The sequence below is a fragment of the Pongo pygmaeus genome, chromosome 6, assembly GCF_028885625.2.
Source record: "Pongo pygmaeus isolate AG05252 chromosome 6, NHGRI_mPonPyg2-v2.0_pri, whole genome shotgun sequence".
In the NCBI taxonomy this organism is placed as follows: domain Eukaryota; kingdom Metazoa; phylum Chordata; class Mammalia; order Primates; family Hominidae; genus Pongo; species Pongo pygmaeus.
The window spans coordinates 100,891,784-100,902,679 of record NC_072379.2 but is presented as its reverse complement, the minus strand read 5'-3'; the positions used below and the strand labels follow the sequence as shown (position 1 = coordinate 100,902,679).

The window sequence follows — 10,896 nt, the reverse complement described above, 5'->3', positions numbered from 1 at the left end:
CACATTGCATGGCTAGAGAGGAAGCAAGAGAAAGAAGCAGAGGAGCCAGGCTGTTTTTAAACAACCAGATGTCACTTGAATTCATAGAGTGAGAACTCACTCATTATCACAAGACAGCACCAAGCCATTCATGAAGGCCCCATCCTGCCCCCATGACCCGAACACCTCTCACCCAGCCCCACCTTCAACATTGGGGATTATATTCATTCAACATGAGATTTGGAGGGGGACACATCCAAACCATATCAGGCTGTATACTTGGAGCCCTGCAACCACACAGCATCCCATGAACATGACACAAAATGGGAAGCAATCAACGGCCGCTTGTGAAATCAGCTTTTTCTATGACCCAGAAGGCACTGCCTCACCTCATATGATCAATTATAGACATCATTGTCACAGTACCATAAATGAGCAGAAATGTCACTTAACCAGGTCCCAGCTGATGGGGTGTTAAGAAAACAGAGTTCTCTTCTACCCTTGCCTGGGTTGGTCCTACTGAAAAACTCTCAAGACCCTGGGCAATGTGATTTTCAGATTTATTGAGCTAGAGAATTCATTTTAAAGTTAATGTTTTTTTCTTAATAGTTTTCACAGTGTACAGACAGAATTAAAGACCTGGAGAAACAGTTCATAAAGCCTGATGGTGAGAATAGAGCTCGCTTCCTTCCAGGGAAAGATCTGACCGAAAAAGAAATGATCCAAAAATTAGACAAGGTAAACATTATTGCTTAAAATTGCATCTGTTAGCCCCTCGTTGATGTAGTTTCACAGATACCTATGGTACTGTTTCACATTATGCTGACAGACCTATCCTTCATTATTCTAGTCACTAATATAGTCCTTTTGTTGTAATCTAGTCATACATTCTAAGCTTGATTTAGACACTTGCCAAAAGAAGTTCCAATCCAGTGGTTTCGAGATTCCAAAGGCACCTTTCTCTCATGACCCAAAGGAGTAATTCTGGCATCTTAAATGGATTAATTTGTCTTCCTGATGGGAACACATCAGAAGAATGGTGATGTGGATGCTAGATAGAGCTGAGGGGGCCATACTCGAACTCCCAGAGGTATCTGCAGGGGCTGGGGCAGGGAAAGTCTTAACCCAGCTCTAAACACTTTCCAGAGGTATTTTGTGGGGGGTAGGGGGAGATACTGCTCTAATTAGGAAATAAGACTTTGTCTTAGATGACTTTTTTTATTCCTCTTGAAACAATTTTCAAACATAGCTGGAACTACAACTGGCCAAGAAGGAGGAGAAGCTGCTGGAGAAGGATTTCATCTATGAACAGGTCTCCAGGCTCACGGACAGGCTTTGCAGCAAAACTCAGGACTGCAAGCAGGACACACTGCTCTTAGCCAAGAAGGTAGGCCTGAGACCCTGCCTTTTTCCCTTCTGCCCCTGCTCCTTTATTACCTTTTATTTTCCACAGACCAATAGATTTATCGAGAGAAGCACTGGAGAGATTAGGCTTTATGACTAGGGAAACTTAGAAAAATGAAAGGATGACTCAGAGAATTGTCCAAAATGTTTCAATCTTATTCCCTGAATTAATTCACTTCACAGTGGCAAAACCTAGCCTTTTAAATGACAGTATACAAGTTTCACTTAGCAAGGCAACTACCCAAATATGACAGTTATTATCTTTGTATTTCGTGCACAAAGTTAAATCCTTTTTAGTTCCTTTTAAGTGGAGCGCCTCACTTATCCAGTGATCTTAGTAGGGACGGCTCCAATCCAGAACTTAGCCAGAACCCAGAAATTGAAAGGGACTGTTAAAGAGAAATGCAGTCACACAACACCCAGACCAACTGCACCATGGAGGTGCCCACCAGGCACCACTAGTGAGGAAAGGCCAGGAACACAGAACCCCCTGATTTAATAAGTGTAAGAGACCAGGATGGCAGATCCAGAGCCTCAGGGTCGGGGTGGGACTGCTAGAAGCTGCACTGAAAGGAGCAGCCAGCAGAGCCCCTAGAAGTCCCCCTGGACTCCCAGCATGTTGTATGCTAGTTACCCTGGTCTCTGTAACAACCTGCAATGAAGAGGTGAAGGTTGTGTATTAGTTCGTTTGCATTGCTGTAAAGGAATACCTGAGGCTGGGTAACTTATAAAGAAAAGAGGTTTATTTTGGCTCATGGTTCTGCAGGCTGTGCAGGAAGCATGGTGCCTGCAGGTCTTGCCAGGCTTCCTGTGGCTCTGACTCCTGCTTCCAACAAAGGTTCATTTGGGGAATTGCCCCATCAGCCTGTACACTCATTTCTGCGTCATGTCCGTGCAGGCACAGGACTCACTCCTTCCTCAGTCTACCCCTACACAAGACCATTCATGCGAGGCCTTTCATGTATACCATAGAGCCATCAGAGGATTGGCCACTCACCTGGCCTCTGGGGTCCCCTGGAGCATCCCATCAGCACAGAGAGTTCAGCCAGTCAACAGTAATTACTGAACACCTGCTATGTGCTACTCTCATGCTAGGCATGAGTTCAGAAACAAAGAGGAAGGGACACATTGTTTACACCATAGGAAGCTCATAGGGTCTAGTAGGGGGAGACAGATGAAAACAGATAACGGTAATACCCACACCAGAGACTGTGGGCTCCTGAGGGCAGCAACTGTTCCTCGTTCTTAATTTCTCCAATGCCTAGCACGTACCAGACTCTAGAAAAACACTTCAAGGATGAATAATAATCAGTTCTGTTCTAGAAGCACATGTGGCACACTAAACAAGAAATGACTGTAAATCTTAGACTATCTTTGCAATTTTTATTTGACTATTACGCTTCTGCTCTGATGACTTCCATGAATAGACTAATCAGGCCAGTGGCAGGTGTGCAAATCACAACTTGGCCTCACAAACTAAGGTATAAAGTTGTGAGTCGCACATCTGCCACTGGACTGATGCTAAGGCTTAGTTAAGCTCATGCACTTTGCCTGAATTAGCATGTCTGATATTCCTTTAAATAAATGTTGCCTTCCTTCCTTTTGCAAAATGAATTTCCCTTTCTTTGGGGGAAGTCATTTTTCACTGAGGCCTGACTTATCAAAGCTGATGGCAGTCGCCTGGAAGGCAACAGTAATGCTAGAGAAATGTACATAGCGGCCACTTTCCATAGCCAGGAAAGCTCCAGCACAGCCAAGTCCTAGTCTAACAATTATTCTCCCCTTTCCTTTCCCTAACTTCCATGCTCTCCATTGGCTTCTTCCTCCTCCCCAGCTTTCACTGCCCCCCTCCATTTAAAATGATAATCTCATAGTAGGCAGAACTGGAAAATAGAAAGACATTCAGATTCCACATCTATGATTTATCAAAACTAGAAAATGACCTTGAGAAAGATGGATAAATGATCTTAAAACTCAGCTTTCTCATCTGTGTAATGGGTGTGATAGCCGAAGTTGTTGCAAGTATTACATAGTCGAACATATAAGTGACCTAGCCACATTCAAAAAGATTGCACATCTCCTCAAGTGTCTCACTTCTCCTAGATAGCTTATGGCGCCTCCTGCAAATTTCCCAACAGAAATGGGAGCAGAAAGTGGGAAATCTCAGTTAAGACTTGGAGCAACCCAGGATAATACGAAACTTTGTTTTCTAATTTATGGAAGAGAAGGGAAGTTGGCCAGTTACACAGACGGACACACACACTCAAGTGTGCAGTGGTTGCCATCCCATTACTGGGTATATACCCAAAGGATTATAAATCATGCTGCTATAAAGACACATGCACACGTATGTTTATTGCCACACTATTCACAATAGCAAAGACTTGGAACCAACCCGAATGTCCATCAATGATAGACTGGATTAAGAAAATGTGGCACATATACACCATGGAATACTATGCAGCCATAAAAAAGGATGAGTTCATGTCCTTTGTAGGGACATGGATGAAGCTGGAAACCATCATTCTCAGCAAACTATCGCAAGGACAAAAAACCAAACACCACATGTTCTCACTCATAGATGGGAATTGAACAATGAGAACACATGGACACATGAAGGGGAACATCACACACCGGGGCCTGTCATGGGGTGGGGGGAGAGATAGCATTAGGAGATATACCTAATGTTAATGACGAGTTAATGGGTGCAGCACACCAACATGGCACATGTATACATATGTAACAAATCTGCACGTTGAGCACATGTACCCTAGAACTTAAAGCATAATTTTTAAAAAAAGATGAGAAAAAAAAAAAAAGTGTGCAGTGGTTGAGTGGAAAATGACTCCCCCCAAAGGAAAGGAAATTCATTTAAAAAAGGAAAGGCAGCAACATTTAAAGAAACATCAGACATGCTAATTTACTCAAAGTGCATTAGTTTATCTAAGTCTTAGCATTTCTTATTTTATGAGTTAAAGTTGTGAATTGCACCAATGCTGCTGGACTGTTCAGTCTGTTAGTGGAAGTTGTCAAAGCAGAAGCACAGAAGCCAAATAAAAATGGCAAAACTTACGACTCATTGAAGTTTTTAGTGGTAGTCATTTTTATTCGATACATGCTTCTTAAAAATTAGTTCAGTATAGAAGAGTCATAAAAACGTATATTACCTACCATTAAGGAGGCAAAATTTGTATATAATAATCAGTTATTACATTTTCAGAGGCAGGTAAATCACTAGCAGCAACATTTCTCTAAACAGAGGTACAGATGTGACCAGAGATGCTCTATTAGGAGAGGAAGGTATTCAGCATTAGGTGTAGTATTTGGAAGCTCATTTGCATGTCCCAGTTTATCCTGGTCCAAGAACAAAGAATGAAACAAACTAAGAGTTCATTCATTCCTTCATTCAGAAAATATTGAACTTTAATTTGGGGGGGTGCCTCTTATATTCCAAGCACTCTCCTAAGCACTGGGACTATGATGATGAATAAAACAGTCCTTGTCCTCATGAAGAGTACATTCTTATGGGATGACAAAAATAGTGAAACACATATATAATATCAGCAGTGAGACAAGATGTGAAGAAAAAATAAGGCAAGGTAAGAGGAACTAGTGAGTGTTGCCAGGTAGAAGATATCACCACTGAACTGCCCCACTATGGCCATCAGACTAAAAGATTCTACCATTTATGAGACGGAGAGCTTACAGGAACCCCTAATTCCAGTTTTACTTCTTTCCTGCCTCTTGAGATCTTTTTTTTCTAATTAGTCTTATCTTTTAACTGTATTAATGCTAAATAGCTGATATTAATAGGTTAAAAAAAAAAAAAAAGTCTGGTCGCAGTGGCTCATGCCTGTAATCCCAGCACTTTGGGAGGCCGAGGCAGGCAGATCACGAGGTCAGGAGATCGAGACCATCCTGGCTAACAGAGTGAAACCCCATCTCTACTAAAAATACAAAAAAAATTAGCCAGGTATGGTGTTGGGCACTTGTAGTCCCAGCTACTCAGGAGGCTGAGGCAGGAGAATGGCGTGAACCTGGGAGGCAGAGCTTGCAATGAGCTGAGATCGCGCTACTGCACTCCAGCCGGGGCAACAGAGCGAGACTCCGTCTCAAACAAAAAAAAAAAAAAAAAAAAAGAACATCCCTTCACCTCTCCTTCTCACCTCTTAAAAATGGGCACTAAACTATTCTCCTCAATGTTATTCACCTTGAAATCCAGTAACTAGATAAACAAATCCTTTTCTTGTTCTCTCCTTGTCCTTACTTACACAGCCAGGGTGTTTGGCTCAATATCTGCAGTCTCTTCCAGTTCTTAATTTCTGTGAATTCCAAGTTAGACCCTCCTTCCTTCAGACAAAAATGCACCCCGCCATTATAGACAGCCAGCAGCCTGCCATTTTAAGTCTTCGTGGACTGTATACATAGACTAAGCCTTGGGCTCTTTAATTCTAGATGAATGGCTACCAAAGAAGGATAAAAAATGCAACTGAGAAAATGATGGCTCTTGTTGCTGAGCTGTCCATGAAACAAGCCCTAACCATTGAACTCCAAAAGGAAGTCAGGGAGAAAGAAGACTTCATCTTCACTTGCAATTCCAGGATAGAAAAAGGTCTGCCACTCAATAAGGAAATTGAGAAAGAATGGTTGAAAGTCCTTCGAGATGAAGAAATGCATGCCTTGGCCATCGCTGAAAAGTCTTGGGTAGGCTTTGGCTCCTGTATTGCATTTCTAAGGGGTGCCAGCAGGGGTTGCATTCAGGGGGTCAGTTATCCCACAGTATAAGAAAAATTTCCCCACTCTACCACACACAGTCCCAACAGTCATTAGAAGTGTATTTAAGATATTCTATGATAAGTCAAAGTGCAGTAATCCAGAGTGCCACAATACTCACTGAAGAACACTTAGCAAGCACTGGGCCCACCCCACAGCCTTACATCCTGGGCTGCCGAGGCTGAACATCATGGCCTTCCACCAGCATAGCGATGACCAGGCTGGCATTGGCCTTGTCCATAAGTCTCCAATCTCTGTCTTGGCACCTCTGCTCACACCATACCTGACTGTTCCATGTTCATCTCCTGTGGCCTCCACAGCATACAGTGAGGCCTCCACCCACATTTTAGTTGCCATGCCTTCTGCAGATGCTTGATGTACATCATAGGCCTCAGTGCCACCCCTTTCTTTTCCCACCTTAGGCCTCTGGCCTAAGACTAGGTCTATTACTGACTCCCCCTGCAAGTTAGATAGCAGATCTTCTGTCTACCCCCATGACCTGTCAGTATTCTTAGACTGGAATTAGGCATCTCTTTCCAAGGAGTCTACATCCTCCAGATGTACAGCTCACTCAGATTGCCAAGTGGGTATCACCGAGAGGGTCCCTATTTGCTCCTGAACTCAAGACAAAACTGCATTCAGAACACACTAGGAATACCTGAGCAGAAGTGTAAATTACATGATTTATAATTTCCACACCACCTGGGACTGTTCCTTTCAGGGCATTCAGATTTTACCTGTGGTGTCCCACTGCCATTTATTAGAGGGCTTTTCAGTGCAGTAAGTGATTACTCTATTTTCCAGAGGCACAGACAAAATCTTGAAAACGTTGAGGCTCAGGGCAAAGCTGGTGACCATTTTCCTCCTCTGGTTCCACTTTACTCCTCTATCTCTTCCATTGTAACATTTGCTCACCAATGACTTACCAAAGGAAATATGTTGCTCTGCCTTTGTCAAAAACAGGGAAATAATTAGTGCTTGATGACAGATATTGAGGTGGAAACATAGTTAGGACCCACAAAGCAGTCTTTGAAAAACCCTAAACTCCAGGATTAATGTGATGCTTAAGCAATACAGCCCATTCCAATGAGGTGTGGGTGTGTGTGTGTGTGGTGTGATTCCACCCTCCTACCCTAAACCCCAGGAATAATGTGATGCTGAAGCAATACAGCCCAGGCCAATGAGGTGTGTGTGTATGCGTGTGTGTGTGTGTGTGTGTGTATGTGGTGTGATTCTACCCTCCTACCCCTCCCATCCCTCTGGGGAGTATGGGACCTAAGGATAAAGTGACTTCACCAGAGTTTTCAGAGAACTGAAAAGGAAAAATCATTCTTTGCAGGAGTTCTTGGAAGCAGATAATCGCCAGCTGCCCAATGGTGTTTACACAACTGCAGAGCAGCGTCCGAATGCCTACATCCCAGAGGCAGATGGCACTCTTCCTTTGCCAAAACCTTATGGTGCTTTGGCTCCTTTTAAACCTAGTGAACCTGGAGCCAATATGAGGCACATAAGGAAACCTGTTATAAAGCCAATTGAAATCTGAATATGTGAACAAATCCAGGCCTCTCAAGGAAAGGACTTCAACCAGGCTTCCTTGTACCCACAGGTGAAAAATGTGAGCATAATACTTCTAATATTATTGATAAGTAAGGTAACCACAATTAGTCAGCAACAGAGTATAACAGGGTTTCTATTTACCCACCAACTACTATACCTTTCATGACGTTGAATGGGACATAGAACTGTCCTACATGTATGTCAAAGTATATATTTGAATTGCTTATATTTTCTTTTTCACTCTTTATATTGAGTACATTCCAGAAATTTGTAGTAGGCAAGGCGCTATAAAAATGCACTAAAAATAAATCTGTTTTCAATGAAGTACGGAAACGGACAGAGTGGTCTTTGTTTATTAAAGACAAAACAAATACTGTTCAATATACACACTTTAAAAAGAAAGAATGGCTATTTGAAAAGGAAAATACCTCAAGTATTGCAAAGGCATAACTCACTTTGTTGAATAAGAAGTAGCACTTAATCTTGGTAAATCTAAATTACGTAAAGTAGTGAAGCTTGTCATGGCTGTTTGCATTTTTTTCATTTTTTTTTTGACAAATAATAATTGTACCTACTCATGGGGTACATAGTGAAGTTTAATACATATAATGTATAGTGATCAGATCAGGGTAATTAGCATATACGTTCAAACTTTATCATTTCATTGTGTTGGGAATATTCAATATCCTCCTACCTATTTGAAACTATATATTGTTACCTATAGTCATCCTACAGTGGTATAGGACATAGGACTTATTCCACCTATTTCACTGTAATTTTGTGCTTATTAACAAATCTACCCCTATTCCTTCCTTTCCTCATCCTTTCCTCTAACCTTCCCAGCCTCTTATATCCGCTGTTCTACTTTTAGCTTCCACATGAGTGAGAACAATTTTTAGCTTCCACATATGAGTGAGAACATGTGGTGTTTAACTTTCTGTACCTGGCTTATTTCAATGAACATAATGTCCTCCAGTTCCTTTCATGTTGCCACGAATGACAGGATTTTGTTCTTTTTTGTGGCTGAATAGTATTCCGTTGTGTATGTGCATATGTATGTGTATATATGTGTGTGTATGTGTGTGTGTGTATATATAGCTCCCATTTTCTTTATCCATTTATCTGTTGTTGGGCAGACAACTAGGTTGATTTCATGTCTTGCCTATTGTGAATAGCACTGCAGTAAACATGGGGGTGCAGATGTCTCTTCAATATTCTGATTTCCTTTCCTCTGGATAAATTTCCAGTAGGGAGATTGCTGGATCATATGTTCGTTCTATTTGTAGTTTTCTGAGGAACTTCCATATCATTCTTCATAGTGACTGCACTAGTTTACATTCTCACCAACCGTGTATATAAGAGCTCCCTTTTCTCTGCATCCTTACCAGCATTTGTTATTTTTTAACTTTTTGGTAATAGGGGTGAGATGATACCTCATCATGTTTTTTTAAATTTCTATTTCCCTGATGATTAGTGATGTTGAGCATTTCTTCATATACCTGTTGGCCATTTGTATGTCTTTTGAGAAATGTCTGTTTAGGTCATTTGCCCATTTGTAAGTCAGATTGTTGTTTTTGTAGTGTTTTTTGGTATTAAGATATCTGAGTCCCTTATTTATTCTGAATATGAATCCCCTATTGGATGAGTAGTGTGCAACTATTTTCTTTGATTCTGTAGGTTGTCTTCACTCTGTTGTTTCCTTTGCTGTGCAGAAGGTTTTTAGTTTGATGTAATCTCATTTGTTTATTTTTGCTTTTGTTGCCTGTGTTTTGAGGTCTTATTCAGAAAATATTTTCTCAGGCCAATGTCCTGAAGCATTTCTCCTATGTTTTCTTCCAGTAGTTTTATGGTTTGGGGTCCTATATTTAGGTCTTTGATCATTTTGAGTTGATTTTTAAATAGGGTGAGTAGTAGAGAACTAGTTTCATTCTTCTGCATATGGACCTCCAGTTTCCCCAGCACCATTTATTGTAGAGACTGTCCTTTTCCTAATGAGTATTCTTGGAACCTTTGTCAAAAATCAGTTGTCTATAGATATATGGATGAATTTCTTGATTCTCTATTTTGTTCCATTGGTCTATGTATCTGTTTTTATCCCAGTGTCATGCTGTTTTGGTTACTAGAGCTTTGTAGTATATTTAAGATGTGGTAGTGTGATACCTCCAGCTTTGTTCATTTTGTTCAGGATTGCTTTGGCTATTTGGGGTCTTTCGTGGTTACATACAAATTTTAGGATTGTTTTTCCTATTTTTCTGAAGAATGCCATTAGTATTTTGATAGTGACTACAATCAATCTGTTGATTGCTTTGGGTAGTGTTGTCATTTTGTTTTGTTTTATTTTATCTATTTTATTTTATTTTATTTTATTTTATTTTATTTTATTTATTTTGGGAGACAGAGTCTCACTCTATCACCCAGGCTGGAGTGCAGTGACATGATCTCAGCTCACTGCAGCCTCCACCTCCAGGGCTCAAGTGATCCTCCCACCTCAGCCTCCTGAGTAGCTGGGACTACAGGTGCACACCACCCCACCCAGCTAATATTTTTATTTTTTGTAGAGATGGAGTCTCACTAGGTGACCTAGGCTGCTCTCAAACTCCTGGCCTCACACAATCCTCCTGCCTCAGCCTCCAAAAAGTGCTAGGATTATAAGTATGAGCCACTACACCCAGCCAGAATGGCTATTATTAAAAAGTCACACACACAAAAAAAGATGTTGGTAAGGTTGCAGGAAAAAGGGAATGCTTAACACTGCTGGTGGGAATGTAAAATTAGTTCAACCACTTTGGAAAGAACTAAAAACAGAACTACCATTTAACCCAGCAATCCCATTACTGGGTATATACCCAGGGAAAATAAATTGTTCTACCAAAAGGACATGTGCACTTGTACATTCATCAAAGCACTATTCACAATAGCAAAGACATTGAATCAACCTAGATGCCCATTAACATTGGACTGGATAAAGAAAATGTGATACATATACACCATGGAATACAGCCATAAAAAGGAACAAAATCACATTCTTTGCAGCAACATGGATGCAGTTGGAGGCCACTGACCTAAGCATATCTGAAGCAGAAAACCAAATACTACATGTTCTCACTTAAATGTGGGAGCTAAACAATGAGTACACATGGATATAAAGATGGAAAAAACAGACTATTGGGGAGAAGGGGGGGG

At 41.1% G+C, this 10,896-nt stretch overlaps 1 protein-coding gene across 2 annotated transcripts in view; it reads left to right on the top strand.

Moving 5' to 3' along the window:
* The window catches only part of CCDC146 (coiled-coil domain containing 146), a 260,083-nt gene extending 252,034 nt beyond the window's left edge, over nucleotides 1–8,049 (top strand). For both annotated transcript variants that reach the window (XM_063667681.1, XM_054494951.2), the window contains 4 exons: nucleotides 589–717; nucleotides 1,229–1,366; nucleotides 5,839–6,087; nucleotides 7,496–8,049. In XM_063667681.1, coding sequence (XP_063523751.1) covers nucleotides 589–717; nucleotides 1,229–1,366; nucleotides 5,839–6,087; nucleotides 7,496–7,699 — 720 coding nt within the window. In that variant the 3' untranslated portion in view covers nucleotides 7,700–8,049. The remainder of the gene's footprint in view (nucleotides 1–588; nucleotides 718–1,228; nucleotides 1,367–5,838; nucleotides 6,088–7,495) is intronic.
* The last annotated feature ends 2,847 nt before the right edge of the window (nucleotides 8,050–10,896 follow it).